Raw genomic sequence first — 27,999 nt, 5'->3', positions numbered from 1 at the left:
ATTGGACTAAGCGGTCATGCAATCAATTGGTATTCTGTCTTCATCGAATCATTTGGTTTATGTCTAAGTAGTCACCGGATGGGCAGGGTCTTCTCCTTATCGGCAAAGTATAACCTCCGCGGCGTCATGTACTGCTCGAGGACCTCGTCCGTGACGAGCTTGCGCTTCTCCTGGAACTCCGCCACATTCTCCTGCAGCGCCTTGATGGCCATCGCCTTGAGCTCACCGGTCAGGATCTCGCCGCTCTTGTACTTGGTGTAGATCTCCGCCAGCTTCGCGTCGTCCTCTTCGAAATAGGTCAGGTAGATGTACGCAACATCCACATCGGGGTTTCCGCCCAAGCGGCGGTGATCCTCAACGGTGACCTGGCCACCGCTGAACGCGTACTTGTTGATTTTTGTCTGTTGATGGTTAGATATGCGACAAACCCCTCTGGGTATACATTGACTCACCTTGATCTGCTTAGGAGTGTCGGTCATGAAGATAGCCGAGTTAGGCTCCGACGACGACATCTTCCCACCCGGCCCTTGCAGAGCAGTCAAGAACTTGGAGTGGATCAGAGCAGGCTTCGGCGAAGGGAAGCGCATGCGGTGGGAGTTTTCGCGCAAAAGTCGGAAGTACGGGTCCTGGTCAATGCCCATGGGAATCAAACAGGCGATGTCGGCGATCGGCTGGGATCGGTTCTTCTGGGGCTCCTCGGCCCACAGCTCGGGATACGAAGTCGCAAACGCAGCGACACACTGCACCGAAGGGAAGAACAACCGGCCGATGTTGGTGCTTTCGTTGAAACCGAATGCGCCACGGACCTGGTTGAAGGTGACCAGCTTTCCGAACTCCCAGGCGTTCATCAGGAAGTGGGAGCTGACGTATTTCAAGTCGCTGTAGATGAACGTCTTCTTCAGGTCGAATCCGAGGGCAATGATGTCCTTGGCATTGTCCATCGCGTACTGCATCGTATCCTCGAAGGTGAGGGTGTCCTTGAACAGAGCCTTCTCGTCGTCCGTAAGCATGAATACCAAGGGAACGTCGAGGACATCTTGCAGCCACTTGGTGAATGAGAGCGGGATGGTGTGCCCCAGGTGCAAGCTGCCGGTACTCGGGCCACGGCCGGTGTAGAGGAAGAAGGGCTCTCCCTTCTCCTTCTTCGTGAGGATCTTGTCGAAGTCACGGTGACTGAAGAAGAGGCCGCGTCGGAGCCAGCGGTGCGGCTTGTGGCCGGTGACTTTCTCGAAGCGATCGAGGAGATCCTGGCTGATCAATTGGGTGTTCCATTTCCTAACAATTGCGACGACAACATTAGCGACGGGACCATGCATATAGAAAACGCGAAGATATCCTACTCACTGGGCAAGAGACACATAGTCAATCTGGGAGATGTTGCCGCTCTCGTCGCGGGCACCGGCCACGGACCAGGGGTTGATGTCCTGCTCCGCCGTCGAACTCGAGTTTGCTGCCATCTTGGAATAGATCACCGACCACTAGCTGCAGAGTTAAACCGATCTTGGGGGCCAGCGAGGGAGGGACGTATTGAGTCATAAAAACAATGAGGGGCAAAGATAAAGTGGGTCATGTGATCTGTTGCCCCTCTAACCCGTTACGGAATGATAGTGACAGTGCACGTGATGATAAACTCATCTACTCCGGAGTATTTTCTTGCCTTTCCATGGGCTTCCGCGTCTCCGTGGTTCTATTGCAACAAATTCTACATATATCAAGTCTTGTTGTCATGCTCTCAGAGCATGGAGTAAAAATATCATTCAAATTCTATGGGTAGCAATCACGTTAGGTCCATTTTTGGCGCTGGTGAAATGGTCAACGAGAGCCAAATGTCCGTTCTCATCCTCTCCCTCCCGGTCATATAAGTCGAAATTGAACAGGAAAATGAGGCGCGCTATGGTCAGTCGCAGCTCCATCATGGCCATGCTCTTCCCAATGCACCCGCGAGGACCAATGCTGAATGGGCAGAACGCCTTGCGAGCAATCTCAACGTCCTCCTTCGTTGTCGTCCACGCCTGGGACCGGGTCTGGCACGTGGCGCCGTCAATCCAACGCTCGGGGATGTACGACTCTGCTTCCCGGTAATATTCGTCTTGTCGGTGAATAGAGTAGGTCGGGGTGCCGCAGTCTGTGCCGGGAGGTAGATAGACCCCGTCGACCATGGCTCCGTCAATTACTTCCCGCGGGATCGCACCCGGCACAGCGGGCGCCAATCGTAGGGCTTCGTCAATGCAAGCTTTCAGGTAAACCAATTCGTTGAGCTTGGGGCCGCTGATGATCTCCTCGACGTCGTTGAAGTTCTGTCGGATCTCGTCTTTCAGCCGTCCCATGGCCGGGATGTTGCGGAGAAGGTAGAACATCGTGGCTGTCATTGTTGTCGAGGTGGTGTCGCTGCCGGCGATCATCAGGACGTTGGCTTCTCCCCAAAGTTCAGCCGTTGTGAGACCGCGTCCGGTTTCAGGGTCTTTGGCGTTAAGTAGGTAGTAGAAGAAGTCCTTCTTGGCGCTGTGGCCGGCCTTCGTGCGCTCCTTGGCTCGTTCGTTGGCCTCCACTCGAGAATTCATGATGAAGTTCCAGCGGTCGTTGGTCAGTTTGTGGATTACAACCTGATCCAGATGCCATGTATCGAGAGGTGTCCACAGACCACACTGAATCTCGTCAGCTTGTTTGTCCTTAACCGGGGATGTGGCTATTCGCCGCGTCAATAACTCACCACATAATGCCGATTAGCAGCCCGATCCACCAATCCAACCATCTGTCGCCGGTCCTTCTTTTGTTGAGAAATGCCACCCCCCTGGAGCATGTCAAAGCTCTTCCCAAAGCAGAGCTCGCCCATCACATCATAAGTAAGCCAGCTAAACCAACTCGCCAAATTGCGCACACGTTCTTCCTTCCCGCTGTAATTAGTGCTACCCCGGAGGTCCGCCAGCTTGTCGCACAGCTGTCTAACGTGCAGCAGCACAACATCCTCCATAGCCTTCAGCGCGTGATCCGAAAACGCCTGACTGAGCACGCGTCTCTTGCGCCCATGCACCGTCTTATCAATCACATTGTGCGTGTTGTACACACCCTTGATAGCAGTGAAGGCGTTGTAGAAGTTCGCCTTCTTGAGCTTCTTCCCGTGGCCGTAGATGTCATGAAGGCCCTGCGCGGTGTTCACGGACACGAAGTTGGGCGCGACGCGAACGTGCGACCCGTACTTCTTGTGCAGGGCGTGCAGCCACAGGTGTCGGTCGCCTTGGAGCCCATGGTACAGCTGGACAAATGGAGTGACGGTCGCCAACCAGGGGCCAGGGACGTGGCGGAGAGGGTGGAAGAAGCGGTTATAGACCACGTACACAACAGACTAGTGCACCACTTAGTACATCATGACCCCTGTTTTGTACGACATACTCGATCGCAAAGCAACGAGTATCTCGAAGAGGAAGAAGGAAGGAAAGAAAATGTAAAGAAGAAATATAGAGGACATACCAGAATTCCCGATATCCCTAAAACACCCACTAACAGCCTCGCCAACGAAAGGGCCGCCCAAACCTCTTGCACCAGCATGATGCTTTTGTATGTGTGTATGTATTCCAGCCCTTGCTGCTGCTGCTGGAGTATAACGTTTACTCCGTAGACAGGCCCAGAATCTCTCGCGCACGGATTCTGGGGAAGACCGAGTCTACCCGTGTCAAACCGAGGGTCTGTTACTATTCTGCCTTTTCAACCCCGCGAATGATATACCGAGATTTATAAGCGGTACCAATGAGAATAGCTTTCCCCGGGCTTGGTAGATGTTCTTTGTAATAATAGTGATGATAAGTGTGTCCGCGCTGATGGAGTATGGTTGAGATCCGGCGGGAACGTAGACCTGTATAAATAACCCGTGGGAAGGTTCGGTTAGGAACGGGGGCTCCAGTTTATGGCTCCTCTTGGGGTAGATTTATGATCTCTGAGCCTAGGACGGCTGGTTGTCAACTTTGGTTCATGATGACGGTCATCCGTGGAAGGATGGCCTCAGTTGAAGATAATCGACGGATGCAGCTGGAAGAGCTCATGGATTTGTGCTCCGTGGACGAGCCTCAGCCAGATAATATTCCTTACTATTTATGCTAATTACTGATATTTTGAACGTATATGTTATCCAGCATTATTACCTAGGCCATCTACGCATGTGGGGAATGCAACCCCAATCGCTGGTAGAGGTACCGGATAAAGATGGAACTCGCCAGGATGGTCCGGGCTGGAGACCCGAAACCTTACTTAGCTTGACGTCAGTACCGGTGATATCCGACCATCATATGTGCAAGCTCGGAAATCAATGGCGAGCTCGACAATCGTTGTTTTCATGCTAGGTCGACGGTTGTACCCGCAATTTGTTCGGGAGACGTCGTGAAGTCTCGTGATCAGGTTGACTCTGCGCGACTTTGTAGATCTAGAACGATGAGCATTTCCTTAGGGAGATGTGATCGTCAAGATAAACGAGGACCGATCAATTTTGGATTTGCCATGTGTTTGGCCAGGTTGGGTTGCGTAACGGCATCGGAAGTTTATGTTAAATCCAGCCAAGCTAGGAGTATCCATGCACTCCGCCATCCAGTATCCATTGTTCATTGTCGTCATTGTCATCTTGAACTCGTCGCCATGTCTGCTTTGGTTCTCTGCGCGCGGAGGTTTCTGGCTGTTTCCCATCGGCTGCCTTCCAGACAGGCCGTGGAAGCCCCCCAGCGGCGAGAAGGGGATTGTGGCTGAAGGCTCTCCCGCCATTTCTGCTTCCTGCCTCGTTCTCCTCACCGGCTTCTGTTTCCACCAGCTCGTCCGTCTGATCGTCGCCGTGGCTTGATTCCGTCGGCGCTGATTGGTAAACGCGCCTCAGACGACCACCCTTGATATCTAAGCTCATAACCGTCTGCTTCTTCTCCCACTCCGGTCGGGCCTTTTCTTCCATCTCCCGCATGATCCGCTGCTGCTTCTTCAGTGCCAACGCCCGCTGCGCAGGACTCATCCATATAGTTGACGCTACATTAGGCGTCTCAAAGTCCGCTGCCTCATCAACGACCCGAGTCCGCTTTGCGTTCTGGGCCTGAAACTGAAGTAGCTTGTCGCGATGCGCTTTGGCTGCATCCAGTTGGCTAGACGATGAGGGTTCTGCCCCTACTCGCGGCCTACCCTCACGCTGGACACCCTCGTTGTGCACGCGCATTTTCTCTTGTCCGCGCTCTGCCCGTAGTTCCTTGATCATGCCTTGAATCTCCTCGGCCGACAACAGAGGCGTCCCGCAGAACGAACAAGGCTGTAATCCTTCCAGAGAACAGATTATCTTCCCGCAATTGAGGCAATTCGGTGCAGGGTCGAAAAGCGGGTGGATTGTCGCGTAGCAATTGCATTTGTGGGGTTCCGTGTCGCCTAACGTCGGGTTCGTCGACATCTCCAGGGCGGCGATTGCAGCTGTAAGATCGGAAATATCAGATGTGGTCAACGACGCTTTAGACAACTTCGCGGCGCCGGACCCGCCGGAGCGGCTCGACTTGGCAGCTTTCGATTTCACATTAGGCAGGAGGTCTGAGATCATCGGCCCAGACGCGGAGGGGGGAGCTTTGCCAGGCGCGGGGGATTGAGTGCGCGATGCAGCTGCTGATCCCTCGCGAGAAGAAGGGACCGAAAGTTGCGCGTTCGTTGACGGCGATGTCCCAGCCCCTGCTCCTTTCAACACGCCACCAGTACCTTGTACGTTCTGGGTATGCTGGCTCCGAGAGGACGCGGGCATGTAATCTTCGTCCAGGTCCTCTTTTTTATAGCCCCCTAAGACGTTGCCATAGTTGTCTGGACGACGCGGAGGACCGCGACTGTGTAGGGGTGGCTTCGATTTCTTTCCTTTCCTTGACGCTGGACCGGGACCATTGTTGGTGTTTCTCGCTGTAGCTTGGCTGCTCGGGGCGGTAGAGGTGGTATTGGCTCGGGATTGTCGCGCACTGAAGGCAGATATGAATTCGAATACGGCAGGCGAGTCACCCAAGAGGTTTTTGAGATGCTCTGCGCTTTCTTCGGTGGGTAGGCTGGCGGCGTAACTTATGATCTGGGTGAGGGATTCCTCGTCGAGGGGGAGGAGCTGGGAGACACGGGGCACCGCCCAGGAGATAAGGCCGGGGTCGCTCATGGGATCGAAAGGTAGATTCGTCCGCGTAAAATATTTGAAAGAAAAACGAGTATTGGGAATTGAATTTCGTGGTTGGGGAGATCGTCGAGGTGAGAATGGACGACTATGGGGATGGTCTGTGGTCCCGCGGACGACGGCGAAGAGCATTGTAGCCTTACCTTTCAGGCAACAAATGACTCACCATTGAAGTCATGACAGCCAATGTATGAAGTACCTCCTCCCACTAAAGCAATAGAAGACCATTTGGATGTGTGTAAGATATCCATGCGAATAAACGTTTAAGACGGCTGTGAGCGCAATACTATTGTACAAAAGTGCATATCTATCCATGAAAGCAAAACAAGACCATCTTGACAACCAAACAGAAGCCAAAACTCAAAATAATGAAACAACGCCGAACATATCCCAAACTTCTTGACCTGATGGTGTTAAGCCAAACCCCGTTGACGCCTTTTGATGCCGAATATTTACGTCAGTATCGTTAAGAAAAAAAGAAGGGAAGACATATGTTCAGTTTGTGTCTCCCATGCAGACAGGCCCGTATGTCCACGAGAAAGCAACAATGATCATGCACCTAGAACAAAGCGAGGACTATGCATTGTCCCCATTTGCTTCGCTTTTGATGTGGCCATCAGCGGCAGCCGCCATGTCCGGTGTTAACCCGTTTTTTAATTTGCTGCTGGGCGCTGGCGGCGGTTTCTTCCCAGACATCTTCTTCGGGGCGCCCAGTTTCTTCTTCTTGGGTAGCGTAGGCGGTGTGTCATCATCAAGCGGACGTTTGGGGGGTCCCGAGCTAGGCGTGATACCGTTTTCCATAGGGGTCTTGTTCCGGTTCACTTGACGCCCAGACAAGCCCAAACACCGATCCAAGTGTTGTGCCACTCTTGTCACGACAAAATACCTAGGGCAGTTTGGGCATTTCACCGTCGGGAATGAGACTTTCTCTGGTGCTGCTTGTTTAAACGAGCTGTCGGGGGTAGTTGGAGGGCTCGACGCTGGTGTATTTGCGGTAGTGGTTTGTTTCTTTTTCTTGGTATTCGGCTTGTCAGTGGCGAAGGGATTGCCGTGGACATCATGGCCAGGCTTGCTGATCATGGGTTGCTTCTGGCAGTACTCCCGGGAGAGATCAGGGGGCGCCCGGGCCCCGGCCCCCGTCACTGGGTACATCAAACGGGGCAATCGACACTCGGGGCAAATGATTTCCTTGGTGGTTTCGAGCGGATTCCCTTTGAGAAAGACTTTTCCGTCTTCACAGATGGCGGCTTCAGTTTCCACACGGACCCCTTTCATTTCCTCCGAATCCGGGTCACTGGCCTTAACAGTGGCGGGCTTGTTTCCGGATTCCTCGCGACGCCGATTTGCTTCCTCTTCAGCTTTCTGTCGGGCAACGACAGCGGCCGAGCGCATCCGGGCAATCTTTTCATCGCGATGAACCTTCGAAACGATATCATGTATGATGTTGTAGAAGGTATCATTGAGGATATCACACGTCTTGCCCGGGTCAGTTTCCCATTGCTGCAAGGCCGACGTCAGTCAACGTACCAGTTTCGCAATTGTCCCGGGCGGAAACGAGTTCCCGTGCTCTGTTCCATTGGATTCACCCATCGTCGAAGCAGGAGACCTATACCACACGTATGTTAGTCCTCGTCCGGAGAACGTAAATCATCCACGTCATATGAGAGCACAAGCCAAAGAGACAGATAAGAGCTCAGTATGAGACATGTAGCCGGCGGACAGCGTGAAATGATATGTCATATATAGACGCCATTCAACTGTAGCATAGGAGCAGATGCGACAAGGATCCCATGACGAGGTCTAAAAATCCCACAGCCACGCCCAAAGCCAAATCGCAAGCCCTAACTAGATTCTGTAGAACTAACCTCACTTTCTCTCGTTCAAAATGGATTCCACGTATCTGCCCAGTTCAAGAAATCCCTGCAGCTTCACCCACGTAGTTCCATGTATTGTCGAGATATAGTTCGAGAAAATCGGATCGGATAGGCGAACGCCGAGAGGATGCGGCTAGGAGGCAAATTGAGGCACGATCCGGAAACAGCACGGATGTCGTAAAGTTGAGACGATAGTCAACACACGGAGCCCAAGCAACCGGCAAAATGGGCGTCCATCTGTCGACAGGAGTGAATGCGGAGGGAGGCTCTAGTATCACTGGAGCGAACTGTTGTTGCGGCAGGGAGAAGATCAGCCAACCGCCCCGTTGCAAGCTGGTGAATGGCCACTTACCTAATCCACATGAATAGGAGGACAGACGGTTTCATAACAATAATCTATATATAACAGACAATGAAGCGATCAAAAGCTTAAAGGGAGAGCACCAAGAGTATAAGAATATAAGAGCCCCACAGTGTCTAGACCGGGGAAGCTTGTTTTCTTGGGAGGGGGGGGGAGGAAGAGGAAGAGGAGGAGCAGGGAGGAGAAAAAGAGGGAGACCAGCGAGGCCTTGCGCTGACTGAGGTTGGGCGCCTTGGAGAGCCTTGAGAGCGCTCCGACCAGCCGATCTTATCTTATCTCATCTCCGCGTTTCTCCTCTTTTCTCTTCTTCGCGCGCCTTTGTCTCTTCATGGTCAACTCTGTCAACTCTGCTCCCAGGGAATCAGGAGGCAAGTCAAGTGGGATTTGGCCATTCTTCTTTATTTATTGCATATGAGTTTATACTGCGACAAACATGGCATATCAGTTCTTCGCAAAGGCGCATCAGTCCAACAAAGGATCGTCCACCTCGTCCTCTCCTCATCTCCCCTCATCATCCTCGTCCAGCAGCAACAAACACTCGCGTCTCCCCAAACCTGTCCCCTCTATGATGGTGCCTCGGTCCTCAAACTCGACATCGACTAGCATTGCCGCACAATTGAAAGCCCCTTCTCCAAGCAAAGACCTATCTTTTCAGCCTCCCGCATTCCCCCATTCCATCGCGCCGGGCTACCAGACCCCCCACCCACACGTCACAATCGAGCCTGTCAGCACCGGTCATATCCCTTCATTGACGCGCATTACAGGCCTGCTGTTGCCTACACGATACCCCAATTCATTTTACACAGCGATCATCACCGACCCCGTGATCGCATCGGTGTCCCGCGTGGCCGTCTACCATGACCATCCCGCAGAATCTGCCCCCCTAAGCATAAGCACAAATACAAGCACGGACAAAGTCATCGGAGGGATTAGGTGTAGGCTGGAACGGCTGGCGCCCACGCTCGCGGATCACCAGGGATCGCACCAGGAACCCACCAACCTCTACATCCAGACCCTCCATCTACTATCTCCATATCGCGGGAGCGGCATCGCAGCTTCTCTCCTCCACTCGCTACTCTTCAACTCCCCATCTAATTCTAACTCATCTTCATCGGACTCGCGACCGCACCGGCTCTCCGACCTGGTAAAGCACTACAACATCCGCAGCGTCACGGCGCACGTGCACGAAACCAACGAAGATGGCTTGAAATGGTACACAGCGCGAGGATTCGAAGTCCAGGACGGCATAGTGGAGAACTACTACCGACGTCTAAAACCCTCGGGGGCCAAGATCGTCAAACTCGTCCTCGATTGGAGCAGGGCGGATACTGCTGATCCGGGTCAGACGAAGCCGGGTCTAGCTCAGGCGGAAAACCCCGAAAATGACGACGACTGGGAGAAGGTCGAGGCCGAGGATGAAGACGATCAGGACGATGATGGAGTGCAGTCGTTGTCGGCTTCCAAGACGTTTGATGACGATGATAGGGCGAGTAGGAAACGGAAGGCTGATGACGAGCCCCAGAAATGAATTTCTTTTGCTTCAAAGGTGTTGCACTTGCTTGTTTTTCTGGTTTTGTGTTTTTGTGAATACCCTTGTGAATATCTGCATCACAGAGACGATTTTCCTTACGCTGTCCGTTCTTATGCCTTCCTGTACATATCTCTTTTTCTAGAATCGCATAGATCTTTCTTCTTGATCCCTTCGTTATAGATCAAGACCTACTCAGTGCTACTCTACATCAACGGGGTATACAGTGAGCTCTGGTGAGAATCTATGTGTGTATTGTGCATCTCTATAGTCATTCCTGTCAGCCACGGGCAATACCAGCTCTCTCGGTTGCCGCTAACGCAAGTAGATACTCAACAGATCTTACTCCATCTCCGCATCATAAGATAAGCAGAGTATCCACCGAAACCATTTATACAATAACAAAACCATAGATTCAGTTAATGCATCTGCTCGATCATGCCACTCAACTTAACAGACAGGGTTCCACAAGTATCGGTATACCTCGGCAGTGACCTTGCGGGTGGAAGGGCTCTTTCATAACCTTGGCGATAGTGTACGGCTGTCAGAAGCCTTGGGAATCAAATATATCGTATCATATCATTAATATAATCGCTATTTAATTTATGTGCATGGATATAAACTGTACAATCATGGCCCAAGAACACACTACCTCACCATCAGCGCAGTATAGGCATTGTTGTATCTCAACAGTGAATTAAAGGAGACGAAATCATAACAGATCAAAAGCATCAATCAAATGTTATAATTCTCCGCATGGAGGAATATCTCATCCTTCGATGAGCTAGTCATAACCAGCTGCTGCAGCCGAGCAACCGTACGCGAAACCCCCTCTCTCATACTCGGCGGCCCACAAACATAAACACAAGTCCGCCGACCAAACGTCCTCGAATACTCATCAAGAAGCTGCGGGATATCAGGACGGAAATAGTCAATACGCCACCCGTCCCTCCTCTGCAGCGGCAAAGCCGTAAAGCGCTGGACAGGGCGCGGAGAAAACGGAGACGACGAGAACCCGAAATCAAACGGAGTCTCAACAGCACTCTGCGGGGAGAGGCTTTGCTGGGAGTCTGCATATTGATTCTGGTAGGGGTCGAATTTGTGGATGTTGTTGGTGGCGACGTACGCTTGTGGGAGGGACGTGATTGCGTCTTCGTTTTCACGGCGCAGCTCCTTCTCCTTCGCGGTGTCGCCGCCGGCTTCTGCGCGGATAAGCGCAGAACTGCGCTTGTCGACGCCTTGCAGCGCGTCGTAGATCTTTTCTTGCACTATGTCGCGGTACATTTGGTATTGTTCTGGTTGTTCCTTGTTGAGCTGGCCTGTCCCCGTGAAGAAGAAATGGCAGTGCACTGTATTTGGGGGTGCGTAGTCGCGGCAGATTCTCAGCTCCTCCCTGAACCAGTCCACAGACTCTGGGTTTCTCAGGGCCCAGACGATCCGGACTGATTTCGTCACGGCTTTTCCGTCCCGCATCTTTTTGACCAGATCCAACAGTTGGCTGGCAGTAGCTGTGATGCCGCTGCCGCCGGCGAAGAATATCACGTCGTCGAAGGCCGCCATGTCCCGCCGCATTCCGCCGTAGGGGCCTTCTAGAAAAGCTGTCCATGTCTTGTAGGGTCCGTATTCGAGCGCCTTGAGGAAGACATCCCGAGTGAATCCCTTGAAAGGGCGGAATACCAGGGCCATGTCACGGTATTCTTCGCCGTAATCAGACGGGAAGTCATCGCTGCACAGAGAGGCAATGGTGAAAGGATGACTCTGTAGAAATGAAACTCGAGGCATCCGGAGGTAGACGTATTGGCCGGGTTTCCATCGCATCTGGGTGGCAACCGTCACCTTCATGGCGTTGTGGGGAAGAAATGTCACAGTAGAATCTTCTCCGATCATGAATGACAATCTGAGAGGATTGGTCCAATTGACGAAACATAGTCTGAGAGCGTATGAGAGGACCCATATCACAACTGTTGCCCAGAGGTAGCCCCACGACATCAGGAAATTCCTGCTGTGCCAGAAGATCATAGCAATAAAAACCATAGCAATTGGAGTATGCAAGACGACAAACACCTCATACATCTTTGCACGAAATATAGGCAGAGAGTGCAGGCACAGCACGGCCAAAGGAGCAAAGGCAGCAAAGCCAGTACCATATATATAAATATTCTTTGGGGAAGATTGCTGAAAATATATGAGCATGCCATCTTCCCAAACAGGCATCACATAAAACGGGATCATGTGGATCAAACTCAGCAGCAAGCAGAGATAGGCAGCCCAGCGGTGAAGCACATTCAGCCTCTCGTGGCCGATCCCTGTCAACAGGCTGATCAAGTTCACTTTAGTGCTAAGTCCAACAATCCACGGAATCATGGCGACTGCCATCATGCCCGCACGAATGGCTAGTGGAGGTGATCCGATCTTGACCGACGAGTAATAAAGCGGTTCCGGAACGAAGCAATAGAGAATGGTGAAAGCTAAAGCCGAGAATATGACGGCAGAAGCTCCCAGCGATGGGAGAACGATACTTAATTTCCATACTCGTAGTACCGGGAGTTGTCGATAAAATATCCAGCGTACAAATGCGACGATGTTGTTCACCGGCGCGAACGCTGCAATCGACGACTGCTGTGTATCGATAGCAGAGGAGGGCAATGGCCCTTTGGCGGGAAAGAATTGGGCTCTGGAACTGTCTGTGGCAGCACTAGGGAGTTCGTATTCCTCCTGCAGCCTGAAATCGTATGGCGAATCTTCTTTGTACAACCCAATCCTGATTTTATCACCCCATGTATGGTAGAGTCTCACAGCTGTCGTGATCGCCAGCAAAACGATGGAGAAGTATACCCAACCCAGGCCATACTTGCCAGCTCGTGACCACGCGTCGCGTTGGCGCTCCGCTATCATTACTGGGGTGTCCGAAGCGACTGTCGGAATATCGATTCGCTTCATGAGTGAAGCCGCTGAGTTCCATATTGTTGCCATGACTGATGCGTTTTGGATAGCTCGTTTTCAAGTCATTCAACAACCCTGAAGTTGGCTGTAGACCTTGGCTTTTACCCGGAGCCTCACGGGAGCCTATACAGTCTTTGAAATGTATGTCTGCCGATGAGAGTTGCTTTTTCCCCTCAACTCAGGTACTATTTCCTGGAAAATATACTCCGTACCCATCGGAAGTCGTTCAAGCCGCATAAGAACCTCTGAACTCTTAGCCGAACATCGCACACTGCAAGCCGGTACAAGGACGTTATATACAATTAGTTAATGACGAGATAGAAGAAGACGAGATCGACAGGAGAGTGAGAAAAAAATGGTGAAGAAAAGACAAGAAGGATAAAGAGGGGAAGCAGCGCGCACAGAACTAGCAGTGTTAAGCCTTTTGCAGGCCAACGATGGTTGATCAACGTGCATGGACCCATGCAGTTGTCCATTGGACATCACATAATAGCGATCATTCAGTTTGCGCTCTCTGAGCATGCTGAATGGGCCTAAGTTCATGGACAGGCAGGTTGGATTTTGAGGTAGTATCTTCCTCAGGAATGATAGCCTATCATGGTTCCCTGACGGTGTGCTTACCCTGCAGTTTCCATGCCACTAATGCGTGATCTTGGCCCCTCATCACCAACCACCCCCTATTACGCCCACTGATTGGATACATTTTCTCTGATGGCAAGCGATTAGTGCAAACATTTTACTCGCTGGGAGTGATCATCACCAACAATTAATTGGGCCTGATTGGCATCAACAACGCCGACGAGTGATGCTAATCGTCAAGACGTGGACGAAAACCGGGGTCTCGATTATGGACTCGGGAGTTATTTTTCCGGGCGTTTAAAAGTTCTTATGGAGGAGATTATCGGGCAGTGATCTGTAGTTAGTTGCAGGTCCTTGTTGATCCTTGAAGGGAAAGGTTGCCATGGTATGTCAGGGGAGCCTTGTCCCAACGTCACTGCAGTTGATATACTGATATTCTTGGTATAGAAATCAACGAAATGGTCGTGATAACTGCTTGATTACCAGTCCACATTGCAATCGTCTAAAATATTTATTATGAATTGGTTGTCATGAAGATAACTTTTGCCTGATTAGATATACATCTTTCCCCAGAGAAGCTGTTCAACAGCATACAAGCATTTCAAAGCCCCTTACACTGAAATGTCCATGGGAATTAGCTCCACACAAATATATACAGATGGATATCGCTTCTATCTCTCAACACTGAACTAATCAAAGTCACATCAAGGACCTGCCGTCCAATAAAAATTTCTAGTATCATAGTCATCAACCGGGGATTTCACAAGCTCCTCATACTCCGCACATGACAGACCCTCATGCCACGCCGTTCCCCGATGGATATAACATGTCCGAGTGCCACAAGACCCACATACTACAATAGGGTCCTCCAGACCACCCGCGTGGAACTGCCCATATCCACAATCCCGTCGGATACAGGTGACGAATTCAGCATCTTCCTCCAAAATCTGCCACGTCCGCAGGCGAGAATACTCCTGGAATGTTGTCGTGCTCGCCCACCGTTGCATCTCGTCGTCGGAGAGATGTGCGTGGCAAAGAGGGCATGTTAAAAGGCCTCCACTTGTTGAGGAGAGCTGCAGGTCCAGACTCCGACGGAGACAGCTGGTACACACGTAAGTGTGTGGGATGGAGGCGTGATCACAGCCGCTTGCGATTGGTGACCGTGGGTAACATGCTTCAGCGCGGCTTTCGAAACAGATTGAGCATGTATAATGCAACTGGTATTTGGTGTTGGTGTCACTCTCGGGAAGACTGGGCGGTGGTGACCGCAGAGGCTCCTTGTGGAGAAGGGAAAGGACAGTACTCGCAGTGGCAGCGTCGCTCCAGTGACTGGGTGTTTGATCGAACCATGTTATAGTTGGTTCGAGAGGGCTCAGCGCATCCTCGATCCTCACGGAGTCGTCTGTGTTTGTTGTGGGTACCGAGCAGTCTGTGTCTGCCGAAGAGGTCGATGTGTGCTTTCGATGGTGGTCGTGGTCTTGTGCTCCTCTCGGTTTTGAAGAGGGTAAGGCGACGGTTTCAAACCGGTAGAGGGCTTGCGCTTCTAGCGGTGAGACAGGCGATGATGTTGGGCTCATGGCAGCTGTGTGACAAGCCTGTCTTCTCTTCCGCCGTCGTTGCACAAAAATGAAGTTCATCCTCGATGCCTGCAAAGAGGTCTGTTGGGCTCTGTTGGGCTCGTTGCACACCTAGGGTATCCGTCTGCTTACGAGTATCAGATCCATGGGAGATTCGGTCTTTTTACGCGGGGTCTTTGGGTAAATAAAGCATGCCACACTTGATTCGACAAGACTAATATCTGCTGACCAAAACAGTAAGGCCCTCGCATGGCAGCTAACTAAAGCCAGATCACGCACCAGAGCCAAGATGAGGTCACATTTCCCATGAATACGAGGCTTAACTAGCAAGCGCTTCGCATAGGCTTAGAATACATGGAGCTAGTTGGCAATTCTCGGCGAACGAACAGTTTGGCGCCAAAAATGAGTGGGTTTGGCTGGTCGTACCCGTATTGAAGAAACAAATTTGGAGAATATACTCGAGCGGAGGGTCAATGATGTCGTATTCGAATGGTTTCAATGTTGCCCGAAGCGAAACCTAGTCTGGACGGACGACCCACTATCAACTGTCAATATGGGATGCCTTTGATCAGGTCAGAAGAATAGCCCGGGCTCAGCACAGTGGATGGATCATGGTACTAGTAATGATGAGCAGACGATCACCCCAATGGATCAACACATGGCATCATTACAGAAGCACATATTGATTTGTGTTTTCCTAGTTAGGATAAATGTTTTCATCATCAATGGCATCCGCACCACAGCCCCTATCGCACACATCGGGGCCAATAGGATCGACGGCTCCTCGTATTTATATATAGGTTGACGAAGCGATAATTTCCCAACCATGGCTAAGTAAGAACCTATATCACAACTCTACCTTAATTAGTCTAGTATAACCCAGAAGACGGGTTAAGTTCTCCCAGGCTCGCAAAATGGTACTATGATGGGTTTGAATGGAAGAGGTCTCCAGACACCGAAGTCCGAACTCGTCGTCGACACTCAATCGCGAGATTCGGTGTTCCCTCGGGCATTTTCAACAGCATATGCACCGACATGCAACTTATTCTATGTATAGCAGCCTTCTGTTGCTCTTAGGACAGATATCTGTTCATACTCTCGTAATCAAAAGTGCACGTCAGGCAAGGAGCTTTATGGCTCGGTCAGCCAGTTCCCCAACAATAAGCAAGGTAGATCACATAAGTCTTCGGTGCTTTTAGAGCAGCATCATCTATATCTGGTAATAACCAGGGATTCTGCACCGAAACGAAGCAACGGATGCTTACAGGGCACAGGAGATGATGATGGTTGGTCAGGCCGCCAGCAGCATGGAAACTCCACCCCTTCACCGCCCTCGATACAGATCCGATTCTGCCGCGGAAAAGTCGCAACTTTCTTTTCGTCCCCGCCCATCAACGATCTCGGCTTCAAGAAACCAACCACTCGCGCAATTGATCTACAGAAGATCGTTGAGAGCGCCGCCTTAGAAAATCTCCCTAGACAAAAGATGGCGCCCGCAGCAGCAGCATCACCTGCTGCCCAACCGACACCCCCGTCCCTCTCCCTCCCACCCTCTCAATTCGCCCGTCTTCAACCTCACGCCTACCTCCTCGCCCATCTATCCCCTCCTGCCACAAGCAATCACCCCTCTATTCGCGCCAATGGCCGTTCTCCTACACAATTTCGCGTCACGTCCGCAAACACCGGCTCTCTCACCCACACAAACGGTAGCGCCGTCGTCAGGGTCGGCGAAACAGCCGCCGTATGCGGCGTGCGGGCCGAGCTCCTTCACACAGCAGATATCGCGTCATGGAGCGTGACACAACCGTCCACCGGCTCAGGCAACAAGCGGCGGAAACTGGTCGATCCCACCCTGAAAGCGAGCGAAACCGTCGGCGACGGCGATGACGAAGAATCATACGACGAGGACGAATCACACATCGAAGACCTCAACCTCCTCGTCCCCAACCTCTCCCTCAGCACCGGATGCGCCCCAGGCTTTATCCCCGGCGCTCCGCCCTCGGCATTAGCGCAGTCGCTATCCCAGCAGATCCTGTCCCTGCTCCACAGCACGCGGTTAGTCCGCGCAGACGACCTGCGCATCTGGTATCAGCCTCCGAATCTGGGCGCGGAGGACCTGGAGCGCCATAATGAGTCCGAGCAGATGGACGTGGATGCCGAAGCCGAGGGCGAGAAGAACCGCGAGATCAAGGCCTTCTGGGTCCTCTACATCGATGTCATGATCATCTCGCTGGCAGGGAACCCGTTTGATGCGGCCTGGGCGTCCGTCCTGGCTGCTCTCAGGGACACTAAGCTCCCGAAGGCGTGGTGGGACATTGACAACGAGACCGTCGTGTGCTCGGACGCTGTGTCTGATGCGCGTAAGCTCTCCTTGCGGGGGATGCCTGTCGCGAGCTCTTTCTGTGTTTTTGAGGCTGATGCCGCTGCGGGGTGGAGGGCTGTTATCCTTCCCGACGCGGAAGAGGAGAGGAAGATCGCGGAGGATAATAGAAGGGGAGCCCAGAGACGGTGGATTCTGACTGATCCTGATGGATACGAGGAGGGGCTGAGTCAAGAAAGGGCGTGTATTGTGGTTGACAAGGAACAGGGAGGAAATGGCAAGACCGTCGTTGTGAAGATGGAAAAGAATGGTGGGTGGGCGATCGATGGTAGGGAACTGAGACAGCTGGTGGATGTCTCCTCACAAAGATGGAACCATGTACGGCAGATATTGGAGCAATGTTGATAGAAAATTCCATCCTGTTGAACAATGCGATAAGGTTATATTGACGGTATCATCTATATTGCTGCGAGTTCGTGGTGTCTATTTACTGCCCGAGATTCTATCTCACCTGCTTAAACCAAAACACCTGTGATAAGAGAAGTCTAACCACATATAGGTCATCATGAGGGATTAAAAAAAAGCCCGAACTGATCCTTTCGTAAAGTGAGTACATCAACTATTGGCTAGCCTTGGCAGCATTTCTAGGGCTCCTGCGTCTCCTCTTGTGAGGAGGCTCGTTTTCGTTCTCCGTACCACCAACAGACGTCCAATTCTCCTCATCTTCCGTGGCCTTGGCGTCTCTGTCAACCTTGGTTGACTTGTTCTTGTTGGGAACATAGAGAGATATCGAAAAGAGGTCCAAGTCCTTGTTCTTTGCCTCGACGGTCTTGGACGATTTGTGCGAGTCCTTATCTTTGGACTCCTCGGGTTCCGACGTTGCTTCTCGCTCTCCATCGGTCTCCTTCGGCTTCTCTTCCTGCTTGTCGGCAGGGGCGTCGGAATTTTCTGGGGTAGATTTGCTGACACCGTAGAAGACTCGCTGGAACAGTCCCATCTTAGGAGAATCATCTTTCTGTGTCTCTTCCTTTTTATCCGCGGAGTCCTCTGATTCTTCCTCCTCTTCCATGTCGGAAAATTCAAACATCTCGTGTAGGTCACCCTTCACAAGGGCTGTTCCCCATAACGAGAGAAGAACCCCGGGTACCAGGTAAAGAAGAGCCGGCTGGGCATGGTTGAAGCACTGCATAACAAGAAGCGTTGCCACCATGCCGAACACATATCCAAACACACTAGCCTTGAAGTATGTTTTGGGGAAGGTCCTAGCATCGTGATACGGTGGTTCGAGCTCTGGTAGGGCAGGCTTGATAGTGCGGGTCCAGAACCACTCTCCCCAACCGCCCGTCGCGGTTTGATAGATGGGCTTCGCGGGTTCCTGTTCTTTGCCATTGGCTTGCAACATTTGCAATCCCTTCCGCTTGTAGTAGAGGAAAAGGTCAAAGCGGAGGGCCAGTCCCACCATCATGCCGGGAATCACAATGTCGCCCAATCCTAGCATGGCTAGAGAGACAAGATCAGGATCGCCACTCGGGTCTGGCCGAGGGAAGAGGAGTTTGATCGGCACGTCGAGTTTCTTTGCAACCGTTACCATCAGTGGTGTGTAGAAGACAAAATAAATGTCGTAAAAGAACAGTGCGCTCAAGATGAGCGATCCCGTAACGAAACTGGACGGCGACATGAATTGCAGTGTGCCGTAGCAGAAGCTGAACCCCAAAAAGTTGGTCAGCCACCACGGCTTCGTAACGAAAGTGAAGTAAGCGATGGCGGGAAGGGCCATGAGCAAGCTGAGAAGATCCAGCCAGCTCACAGAGCATTCGGCACGCACGACACGGTGCAAATTGATTCGGAGTTTCGCCCGTTGGTATGCCAGCTTGCGGCATGTCCAGATAGTTGAAAGCGCCCAGCCTGGCAGCGGAATTGACCCCAGAAATCCCGGCAGAGGAGAGCTCCGGGTCTCTGCAGATGTTGCTTCAAGAGACTTGTCTCTAACGATTGTAAAGACAGGCTCGGATCTCTTTTGCTTCCAAACTTTGCCAGAGTGGCTATATTTCCTCGGGAATGCGAAAGATCTTATCACCACGAGTGCATCTTTCAGAAAAGCCATCGCAAAGAAAATGCCCATCTGGGAGAAATAGAACCCCAAGACTTTGTTCAACAAATCGGCACCCATGTACTTGATAACCAAGTATAATCCCCCCAAAGTAAGCCCGGCCGTCAGCGGAAACATCAAAGCATCACTTGGCTCAAGCCCCTCCATTTTACTACCGTCGCCCTGGTCTTCTTCATCTTCCGCTTCGGAGTCCGAGTTATCGCCATCGTTCTTCTCCGATTTCTTGGGGGGTTTTGCGGCAGAGGACGGTCTCGACAGTGAGGCGTGGGCACCGGCGTATATAGGAAATAATGCGGAAACGATCAAGTGGCCGTACGTAGGCAAAAGAGGTCTTATGGCTTCATATTGGTAGATTGCTTGCCCCAAGAGCTCGGCGAAGGGGCTGACCTCAGCCATTCTGGCGTTGTCAAGACCACGTCGCAGGAACAAGATGAGTGTGGCTTCAGTGCACGCGTAGGTTCAAATCAGAGAAGACGGGATGTTGTCGTTTTGAAATAATCAGTCCATCTTTGTTGGGGGCTGTAGTTGTTTGTTCTTGGGGGTTCAAACGGCCAGTGTAGTTGTGTCACTGGCAAGGCATGACCGTGTTGCGCGCCAAGACTAGCTTTCCAGCTCCCCGCTGCCTTATGCGAAAAGCTACAGTCGTACCCTTGACAGTACCTGTTTTGACTACTCACAAAACTCCCAGTGTCCCACACAAATTGATGACAATGGCGACAGACGTGGCATTCGATACGAGCATGGTAAATGAGAATTTACATTAAGTTCTATCTCAATCAGTCGCTAATATCCTCCAGGGCTCGTTCACCGTGGAGCTGTACAATACCCATGCGCCCAAGGTGAGTTCGGCACTCCCAATAGCTGTCAAGGACATTCAAACCCATGCTAATAGCTCTGCTTCTACTAGACGTGCAAGAACTTCGCAACCCTCGCGCAGCGGGGCTACTATAACGACATCATCTTCCACCGCATCATCCCCAACTTCATGGTACAAACGGGTGATCCTACCGGTACTGGCAGAGGCGGCAGTTCCATCTACGGCGAGAAATTTGAGGACGAAATCAAGCAGGACCTTAAGCATACGGGGGCTGGGATCTTGAGCATGGCCAATAGTGGACCGAACACCAACGGCAGTCAGTTCTTCGTCACCCTCGCTCCGACGCCGTGGCTGGACGGAAAGCACACAATCTTCGGGCGCGTTAAAAGCGGGATGCGGGTGATCCAGCGTATGGGGCTTGTGAAGACAAATGGCGAAGACCGGCCATTCGATGAGGTCAAGATCATTCGTGCCCGGGTTGTAGAAGAGGGGGAAGAATGAGAAGTGGTCTCTTGACTAGAGCCTAGAGTGCGACAGACAAGCGTAAGAGCTCATCTTCGCAGTCTTCTATCGGCTTGCATCACTCTATTTCAATAGGTAGAGTCCACGTCCGATGTCTACCGCGGCTTTGTGGAACATTACTTCAAGAGTCTCGATTGCCGCCTCGCCTCGTTTGAGACAAACGGAGGTCTGTCTTACACGAAAGCCTCGCACGCTGAGTCCAGATTATCGTCACGATTACAATGTGTACGCCCCTAGGGCGGATAATTATGATTAGGAAACCTACTTGGCGAACAAACCAAGTGAGATTAATGCAATGAGTGTATCACTACAAAACGAACTGCTTCCATCAGGTGTTTATCCAGAGCAGCAGATACAGAGTGATTGGTTTTTTCTACCACTCCCATGATACAACAAGACCAGTGAAGGCTTGCGCAAAAGAAGACGAAACTGTTATAGGGGAAATAGCAGTCTGCCTGTGCAAAGCACAAGGAGTGGTTGTCAAAAAGAAAGAAAGAATTTGGCAGCGGAATTTTCTCTTAAGCGGCTCTCGACATGAGCTAACTTGATCAGGTATGGTGTCATTGTCGGGAGCTCCATCATTCTACGACAGAGCTGGGAAGCTCATTATGATGGCAGGCAGTAGTCAATAGTCGGGGTGGAGATTTCTATGTATAAGTGTTCTGTTAAATCTTCAAAACGCTTTATTCTGGCTTATGGCTGTATATCAATAGGAAAAACACAGGCCGTGTTGAAGCATCATAGATTGTCACGGGTGTTGATGTGCCATCACGTGACCCACTGATGCGGGTCCTGTATTTCTTCCCCCCGTTTGTTCTGCTAATTTTTCTTCCCTCTTCACGACTCTATCCTTGTGTCCAAACAGCTGGTTTTCCAATACCCCCTATGGGGTGGAAGATTTTCTTGCCGAACTGTTCTACAGCTTGTCATCCAACGTGATGCTCGTTGGGCTTCGTTGTAAACATAACACTAAACTTGACCCAGCTTTCTTTCCTGCGCAGTTATCTGCAGAATGGAATCGCTAACAGAAACCCCTTGGGATGTATTGATCTCGGGGACTGGACTACCTCAGTCCCTTCTGGCGCTGTGAGTTCAATCTATCTCACCCAAAGTTTCATCACCTTTCTAACGCCCCTTTCAGGGCGCTCTCTCGGTCAGGTAAAAACGTAATCCACGTTGACCGAAATGCCTTCTATGGAAGCGCGGAGGCAGCGTTCAGCCTACAAGAAGCCCAGGAGTGGGCAAACAGAGTAAATCAAGGTAAGCGAGTGTTCGCACCTGCCGTGCTTGCCTTGGCATATACTGACAAGTGTTCATAAGTCAGAGTCGGAGAACTTTCCGTTTGAAGATGCCTCTGTATACTCTTCTCAGGAGGCTCAGTCGTTGCCATCTAGGAGATATACCCTGTCTCTCTCCCCGCAACTCATTTATTGTCGGTCTAATCTGTTGCCCACCTTGATTTCTTCCAAGGTGTACCGACAGCTGGAGTTCCAGGCCGTGGGTAGCTGGTGGATCCATAGATCCCAGGCAGACAACAGTGGGGATGCGAATTTGTATCGAGTGCCCGGCAGTCGAGAAGATGTTTTCGCGGATGACAAGATAACTGTCAAATCTAAGCGAACGCTTATGAGATTCCTCCGTCACATTGGCAAAACCCAACATGACAATGAGCCACCGCTAGGAGCAGAAGAAGACGAGAGCACGGCCACGCCGTTTTCGACATATTTGGAGTCGAAGTTCCAGGTCCCTGCTGAACTTCTTGATCCATTGCTTTCACTGTCGCTGTCTCAGGCCTCTCCTCAGAAGACGTTGGCAGCATATGCCGTCCCACGCATCCAGCGACATCTCGCGTCTATTGGTGTGTTTGGTCCTGGCTTTGGAAGTCTCTTGGCGAAATGGGGTGGTGGCTCCGAGATCTGCCAAGTAGGCTGTCGTGCTCTCGCTGTGGGAGGCGGCATCTATGTCTTGAACAGTGGCATTGAGTCAGTAGTCCAACCTACTCCAGGCGAGCATGACGCCCGCTTAAAGGTTCAGCTGTCCAATGGCGAAACTATCAGCACTAAATATGTGTTTGGTTCCTATTGGGATGTCCCTACGGATAAACATCCGGAATGTCATAAAGTGGCCCGGTCTATCTCTATTGTTTCCTCGCCTTTGGAGAGCCTGTTCCCTGTCGCTGCCGAAGGAGCTCCGACCCCTGCTGGTGCGGTTGTGGTTTTCCCTGGAAGCTCCCTAGGTCAGGCGGATGATGCACCGCCAGTTTACGTCTTGGTCCATTCCAGCGAAACTGGCGAGTGCCCACCAGGACAGTGTAAGTTTATTTTTTTTCTTATTCTTTGTGCGAATGCCCAATTCCCCAATCCCATGCTCTTATGATGACTACATCTCAAAAATTACTTATCTACATTGCCTGTACATTCATTGATGAGAAATCTAATCTGATCATGAGCTTCAAACACTTCTGTTTCGAGTTTCTGCCGTTGGTCTGTTGTTCCACAGCTAACATTTTCCCAGGTGTCTTATACAGCAGCATTACCACTCCTGGTGACGCAGGACAGTCCTTGGTCGAGAAAGCCGTAAACAAGCTTCTCGAGTCAACTGCAGGTCCTAATGCCCAGGTCTCATGGTCACTACGTTACACGCAGCTGGGGCGGTCCGACGATGATCTTGCCAGCCCTGGTGCCATGACATTAGACCATGTTTCCAACAATGTCGTCTGCTTCCCACCTCCCAGTCTCGATCTCTCTTTTGATGACACCGTAATTACGACTGTCAAGGATGCATGGAGACTGGCTATGGGTGATGAAGCTGTCGATGACGAGTTCATGAAATTCGAAGACCGTGAAGGAGCTTACGATGAATAGTTGAGCTTGCGGTACTAGCCTATAAATAGTTAGAAATCGATCGTCTATAGCTATGAATGACTGGTTGATTTATCAACATGTGTCCTGAACTGTAGACATCTGGTTGTCGTCTTGAAGAGCTATACCCCTGGGTATATACCAACAATACCACCAAACCTCATTAGTATACAAGACCCCATCCGACTCCCAAACACAACCAACCTCAGTCCCGGTCCCAAGAGCCAACAGAGGCATAGCCCATCCATACAACCAAACACAACTAGATATACACCAAACAGAAAATGAACTGCCATTCTAGCCCATTGGTCATAGCAATGTTACCTACCACAGCCCACCGAGCGCCGGCACCCGTCAAATCAAATGACGGATGGTCGTCAAGATTAGAGTGTTAATTTATCTCCACTAACGATAGTACTCCAGATCGTTGATGAACCTATAGGGCAGACATCAATTTACCTTCCCGTAGTACAGAGTGGCGCCGGTAGTTCGTCTACATCACGAACTGATCTGTGGAATAGATTAAAGAGCAGGGGGTGTAATGGAGTTTGATAATTGAAGAATAAGAAGTTAGATTATCAGGACGTCTCTTAAAACCAAATCAATATTTACAGACTTCGGGTCCAAAGATGTAATAGCTATTAGGGAACGGTTATTGCAACGCATATTGAACACAAGTAACTATATCAACCATCGCTGTGATCACGGCAGCAAGGCACAAACGCCCAACGCCCACACGCCTACATGCACCAACCAAGACAAACCTACAACCTATTCACTCAACGCAGATTCAAACAAACCCAGACCGCATGTCAAACCCATTGTAAACTACTACATACTTCTGCAAAGAAACCATCTACACCAACCACCTCGGCACCCACACAACAAAACCGACCACTTACATAGATACAGCAAGCAAAGCAACAAATCACAAACCAAGAAAACAATATATCTGCCGATCCCTCAGCCAAGCCAGGATGTGTAACCCGGGCGAACCGGCATCCGCGTCTCATCCGTCGGCTGAACCCCGCATCTCCGTTACCCTCCTTGGATCTGAAACGGCGCGGACAGAATCTAATCCTTGTTTGTATACGGAGTACATCCGTCTTATCTAATGGGTATACTGAGGGGGATGGTAATGGTGGGTATTTCTTGGGCTGTGCATGGATTTGTGCGCTTTGCAGTGCGATAGGTTGGTTAATGAGGTGGTGATAGTCGGAGTTGGTTATACCCAGTAACTATGACACTATAGTAACCATCGGCTGGATATTATCAAGCCAACAGTATTCAAGCATACATGACGAATTCAGATTGGAAAGTCAAGTATCACAGGATCTACAATTTTTCCGCCAAATCCGCTGGGTCATTTTGCAGTTCTGGGTAATATCCATTCCTGTAAGATATCCAAGCGGTGATTGTAATCTTGTCCGCCATGCCACTGGCATTCCTGCCAAGGGAACAAGAAGAGAAGATCCTCTGCCGTATCCGATGCGGCGAAGGGCTGGGAGTCCGAAAACGGCAGGACAGTGACAAACCGAGGGGAAAACGGACTAGTAGCTCCGCAGACCGGGTTTGATTTCCGACTGACTGGGGGGTTCTGATTTGATGAGCTTGCAGTTTGGTTTGGTTTGATAATGGCTTTATTAGTGATGGAGGATGTTTGAGATGCGTGTGGTATGGCGTGGCGTGCTAGTGGAGTTGTGATGGGTGAAAGAATGCTGGTGGCTGATAAGAAGATGAACTACTTGAGTGAATCCAAGTAGTTGGCTCCTTTAGGACTATCTTTCTAGTTTGATATGGATACTCTGTGTCATGCAGTAGACCGGGAGGTTACCAGGTGGCAAATAGGAACAAGTTTCAAGCCAGGAAAAAGAACTGTATAATTTCCACCCCCAGCAAAAACACCATATCTTGAAAATTACACTCTCCCCTGTAGCAATCCCCTGTATAAAAAACAACAGGGTAGCCAGACTCACATTAATCATGTTCTTTGTCTTGGTGTATCTTATAGATGACGGAAACCGTCGATCATTAATCTACTCGTGACACTCGACTTCGGTACATTCTATTCCACCCATGTCTGAACGAGGGCCGAGTGTCTGGTCTGAGCTCAAGCCCACAGTACGGCGTATAAAGATCGAACTGAGGTTATTAAATATCGAACGTCATCTATGTGAAGGGGGCCCACTGTATTTATACACCATTCCATGGATACATCGCAGCTTGTGGCTCGGTGACCGAAGTTCTAGAACGTACACTTTGAGAGCCTTGAATATGATTGAAATTCTAGGTCTCGGTGTCTTAGATTTCCCCGACAGGCCCTGTTTAGGAGAAACGTAGCTCATATCATCAGGAACGGACCCGCTATCTTAATCTGCAAGTACTAGTTAATATCACAACCGACAGCTGCGGTGGTGGGATATCGCATAGCGTCTCTTGATCGTGGCCGGTAACCGCGGTGTAGTTATACGCGTCATTTGGGAACGAATCATCCCCCCAGCTATGTCTGATCTGCCGTTTCTGGCCTCTGGATTAATGCCAGGAAGTGTCAATTTGCCATGTTAGTTGATAGGTCTGCTGTCGCTGGTGATTCGCTTGAACGCTGCGACCCACGACGGAAGGATCCTTGACTTATCACCAGCATAAAGGAGGTCGTCGAACTCTAAGACCTGAAGAAATCGTACAGATAGAGTATATACTGGGCCTTTACTGCAATTTGCCGAGAAACGGCCATAAGTATGATAATATCAATGGAACAGAGTACAGCACGTTGTCATCCGAGGCAGGCAACATGTGACATGTCCTACACAAGTCGAGACCAGCCCTCTTGCATTGCAAAGAAAGTGAAATGCCAGGGCGAACATGCATATTGTCGGAGCCAAATCATTGGAATAGCATCAAGGAGAGTTTACTACAAGATACTGGTTGATTAAAACACCATACCCGAAGTGAATGAAGATCCTGCACGGATCCCTTTGGCAACATGGAGACATCGGTAGGAGAACTGGAAAAAATGCCTTGCACCTTTTACAAGGGGAGTAAAAGCCCACCAATTGTTTTGATCGAGCTTGGAATGTCTAAGATGCTGGAGAAAGAAGAAACAGGGAAGGAGAATGGAGGGAAATGCCAACCTAAACTTGGAAAACTTGGAAAGGTGTGGCTCTTGGGTGGATCCTGGATATAAATACACATGTCTTTCTTTGCCTTGGGCATGGAACCATGGGAGAGGGGAGACATGTAAATACTGTACGGAGGATATTCTGATGCTAGAGCAAGCCTCTACAACAAACATATAATATAGTCTCGATTCTCCAGAAAGATAGTCGTATCAGCATAATGACACCTGCCAAGGCCAGCGTTCAACCTTAACTGTCTGGACGGATTAATTAACGAAAGAGCTCTTCCCACTGGTTCATAGTGTTCGGTGCTGTCGATCGTTATCCTGCGAGGCAAAAAAAAGGTCGATTCGGAGTTTCGAACACTGGCGTAATATTGCGAGCCGTAATGATATTACCTCCATTGTATTATTAATATGAGCAATGGCACACTATCATCGCGTATACCCTTTCCCCCTCCCCTCCTGGAAAAGTTGGCCACAGCAAACCCTGAGACGGCTTGAAGATACACCGGTAAGTGACCGACTACTTCCATAAATCATGAGGCCGGTCAGCATTTTGCTGCCCGCATATCAGTACACGAGTACACGCGTTCCCGGTCAAACAGCTTGCATTCCTGCAATGTTGATTGGACCGTAGTATCAAGCTGGCGATGGTTCGGCGTTGTTGATCCCGGTCGATTACGATGTTCTTAGGTCAGCTCATCAGCCCATACCGATCGGTCTACCGAGTATACGAATGGAGGACACAGTCCAGCTGGAACTGAGTCTCAGTCGATATTACTATTCTTGGTATGTTGTTGTTACTTTTAAAGGACGGAGGCTCTTCTCGGCAAGGGCAATGTATAGTTAGTCCGCGAGTCAGATGGCGCAGCGCAGCCACAAGTCGCCACCCCGTCTATATTCGGCACCAGAATGAAAGCCAAGCTTTTTTTGCCGCTGCTTTGGGATGTCGATGCAGAGCACTGTATACTATCCGCGTTGGATGCATTCTGTATAATCCTCCACGGTCGGAATGAAGATAGATATCAACCGGGACTCCTAGTCTATACATTTGCTATGTTCCACTTATGTAGGGATTAGATACTTGCTCGCACGGGGGGGGGCATGCCTGGCTCTCAGGTTGTCATTACCTGAGACATGTCGTCACTTATTATGGCTATTGTTGTCTCGATTGCGAATATTATATTTCCATTGGCTGGCTTTACTCCCCAAGACTCAGACCAGACAGCCAACGGACT

At 50.7% G+C, this 27,999-nt stretch overlaps 11 protein-coding genes across 11 annotated transcripts; 4 read left to right on the top strand and 7 right to left on the bottom strand.

Annotated features, from left to right (window-relative positions):
* Positions 1-11: 11 nt before the first annotated feature.
* Positions 12-1,505, bottom strand: BDW47DRAFT_91497 (tryptophan--tRNA ligase WRS1). The gene is made up of 3 exons (XM_024820212.1): positions 1,345-1,505; positions 453-1,275; positions 12-401 (listed from the first exon to the last, which is right to left on the bottom strand). The coding sequence occupies exons 1-3, from the start codon at positions 1,455-1,457 to the stop codon at positions 72-74; spliced, it is 1,266 nt and encodes a 421-aa protein (XP_024667558.1). The 5' UTR covers positions 1,458-1,505; the 3' UTR covers positions 12-71.
* A 252-nt stretch (positions 1,506-1,757) lies between these two features.
* On the bottom strand, positions 1,758-3,946 carry BDW47DRAFT_134998 (cytochrome P450; the record flags this gene model as incomplete). Its single annotated transcript, XM_024818218.1, has 3 exons — positions 3,469-3,946; positions 2,711-3,343; positions 1,758-2,645 (listed from the first exon to the last, which is right to left on the bottom strand). Exons 1-3 carry the CDS (start codon positions 3,544-3,546, stop codon positions 1,758-1,760), a joined length of 1,599 nt encoding a protein of 532 aa, XP_024667557.1. The 5' UTR covers positions 3,547-3,946.
* Positions 3,947-4,004: 58 nt separating this feature from the next.
* On the bottom strand, positions 4,005-6,193 carry BDW47DRAFT_113745 (C2HC5-type zinc finger protein). Its single transcript, XM_024814497.1, has one exon. The coding sequence runs from the start codon at positions 6,134-6,136 to the stop codon at positions 4,550-4,552; it is 1,587 nt and encodes a 528-aa protein (XP_024667556.1). The 5' UTR covers positions 6,137-6,193; the 3' UTR covers positions 4,005-4,549.
* A 189-nt stretch (positions 6,194-6,382) lies between these two features.
* Positions 6,383-7,941, bottom strand: BDW47DRAFT_113744 (uncharacterized protein). Its single transcript, XM_024814496.1, has one exon. It carries the CDS (start codon positions 7,541-7,543, stop codon positions 6,728-6,730), a length of 816 nt encoding a protein of 271 aa, XP_024667555.1. The 5' UTR covers positions 7,544-7,941; the 3' UTR covers positions 6,383-6,727.
* An 832-nt stretch (positions 7,942-8,773) lies between these two features.
* BDW47DRAFT_113741 (GNAT family N-acetyltransferase) lies at positions 8,774-10,065 on the top strand. The gene has a single exon (XM_024814495.1). The coding sequence runs from the start codon at positions 8,820-8,822 to the stop codon at positions 9,912-9,914; it is 1,095 nt and encodes a 364-aa protein (XP_024667554.1). The 5' UTR covers positions 8,774-8,819; the 3' UTR covers positions 9,915-10,065.
* Positions 10,066-10,567: 502 nt separating this feature from the next.
* BDW47DRAFT_113740 (putative metalloreductase transmembrane component) lies at positions 10,568-13,386 on the bottom strand. Its single transcript, XM_024814494.1, has one exon. The coding sequence runs from the start codon at positions 12,885-12,887 to the stop codon at positions 10,650-10,652; it is 2,238 nt and encodes a 745-aa protein (XP_024667553.1). The 5' UTR covers positions 12,888-13,386; the 3' UTR covers positions 10,568-10,649.
* Positions 13,387-13,892: 506 nt separating this feature from the next.
* BDW47DRAFT_134996 (BRcat domain-containing protein) lies at positions 13,893-15,073 on the bottom strand (the record flags this gene model as incomplete). The annotated part of the gene is made up of 1 exon (XM_024818217.1): positions 13,893-15,073. One exon carries the CDS (start codon positions 15,071-15,073, stop codon positions 14,141-14,143), a length of 933 nt encoding a protein of 310 aa, XP_024667552.1. The 3' UTR covers positions 13,893-14,140.
* Positions 15,074-16,431: 1,358 nt separating this feature from the next.
* Positions 16,432-17,768, top strand: BDW47DRAFT_113738 (3' exoribonuclease family protein). Its single transcript, XM_024814493.1, has one exon. The coding sequence runs from the start codon at positions 16,500-16,502 to the stop codon at positions 17,736-17,738; it is 1,239 nt and encodes a 412-aa protein (XP_024667551.1). The 5' UTR covers positions 16,432-16,499; the 3' UTR covers positions 17,739-17,768.
* A 64-nt stretch (positions 17,769-17,832) lies between these two features.
* BDW47DRAFT_113737 (aspartic endopeptidase) lies at positions 17,833-19,992 on the bottom strand. Its single transcript, XM_024814492.1, has one exon. It carries the CDS (start codon positions 19,837-19,839, stop codon positions 17,953-17,955), a length of 1,887 nt encoding a protein of 628 aa, XP_024667550.1. The 5' UTR covers positions 19,840-19,992; the 3' UTR covers positions 17,833-17,952.
* Positions 19,993-20,107: 115 nt separating this feature from the next.
* cyp1 (putative peptidyl prolyl cis-trans isomerase (CypC)) lies at positions 20,108-21,250 on the top strand. The gene is made up of 3 exons (XM_024814491.1): positions 20,108-20,186; positions 20,241-20,282; positions 20,351-21,250. The coding sequence occupies exons 1-3, from the start codon at positions 20,148-20,150 to the stop codon at positions 20,759-20,761; spliced, it is 492 nt and encodes a 163-aa protein (XP_024667549.1). The 5' UTR covers positions 20,108-20,147; the 3' UTR covers positions 20,762-21,250.
* Positions 21,251-21,621: 371 nt separating this feature from the next.
* Positions 21,622-23,680, top strand: BDW47DRAFT_113735 (putative Rab geranylgeranyl transferase escort protein; the record flags this gene model as incomplete). The annotated part of the gene is made up of 4 exons (XM_024814490.1): positions 21,622-21,868; positions 21,924-22,042; positions 22,107-23,093; positions 23,297-23,680. Coding segments are annotated over exons 1-4 (1,526 nt in total), but the record flags the coding sequence as incomplete, so codon positions are not given.
* Between the last annotated feature and the right edge of the window lie 4,319 nt (positions 23,681-27,999).

Source organism: Aspergillus candidus, assembly GCF_002847045.1.
Source record: "Aspergillus candidus strain CBS 102.13 unplaced genomic scaffold BDW47scaffold_87, whole genome shotgun sequence".
Taxonomy (NCBI): domain Eukaryota; kingdom Fungi; phylum Ascomycota; class Eurotiomycetes; order Eurotiales; family Aspergillaceae; genus Aspergillus; species Aspergillus candidus.
The sequence above is the reverse complement of the archived record's forward strand: the minus strand, read 5'-3'. Positions and strand labels throughout refer to the sequence as shown.

What these genes read in the sequence shown, in the direction of transcription:
- BDW47DRAFT_91497 (XM_024820212.1), bottom strand. Translation starts at nt 1,457, where the DNA reads ATGGCAGCAAACTCGAGTTCGACGGCGGAGCAGGACATCAACCCCTGG. An exon ending in GACTATGTGTCTCTTGCCCA is followed by an intron (nt 1,276 to 1,344) that starts GTGAGTAGGATA and finishes CGCAATTGTTAG; the next exon opens with GAAATGGAACACCCAATTGA. An exon ending in ACACTCCTAAGCAGATCAAG is followed by an intron (nt 402 to 452) that starts GTGAGTCAATGT and finishes AACCATCAACAG; the next exon opens with ACAAAAATCAACAAGTACGC.
- BDW47DRAFT_113745 (XM_024814497.1), bottom strand. Translation starts at nt 6,136, where the DNA reads ATGAGCGACCCCGGCCTTATCTCCTGGGCGGTGCCCCGTGTCTCCCAG.
- BDW47DRAFT_113744 (XM_024814496.1), bottom strand. Translation starts at nt 7,543, where the DNA reads ATGCGCTCGGCCGCTGTCGTTGCCCGACAGAAAGCTGAAGAGGAAGCA.
- BDW47DRAFT_113741 (XM_024814495.1), top strand. Translation starts at nt 8,820, where the DNA reads ATGGCATATCAGTTCTTCGCAAAGGCGCATCAGTCCAACAAAGGATCG.
- BDW47DRAFT_113740 (XM_024814494.1), bottom strand. Translation starts at nt 12,887, where the DNA reads ATGGCAACAATATGGAACTCAGCGGCTTCACTCATGAAGCGAATCGAT.
- BDW47DRAFT_113738 (XM_024814493.1), top strand. Translation starts at nt 16,500, where the DNA reads ATGGCGCCCGCAGCAGCAGCATCACCTGCTGCCCAACCGACACCCCCG.
- BDW47DRAFT_113737 (XM_024814492.1), bottom strand. Translation starts at nt 19,839, where the DNA reads ATGGCTGAGGTCAGCCCCTTCGCCGAGCTCTTGGGGCAAGCAATCTAC.
- cyp1 (XM_024814491.1), top strand. Translation starts at nt 20,148, where the DNA reads ATGACAATGGCGACAGACGTGGCATTCGATACGAGCATG. An exon ending in TGGCATTCGATACGAGCATG is followed by an intron (nt 20,187 to 20,240) that starts GTAAATGAGAAT and finishes AATATCCTCCAG; the next exon opens with GGCTCGTTCACCGTGGAGCT. An exon ending in ACAATACCCATGCGCCCAAG is followed by an intron (nt 20,283 to 20,350) that starts GTGAGTTCGGCA and finishes TGCTTCTACTAG; the next exon opens with ACGTGCAAGAACTTCGCAAC.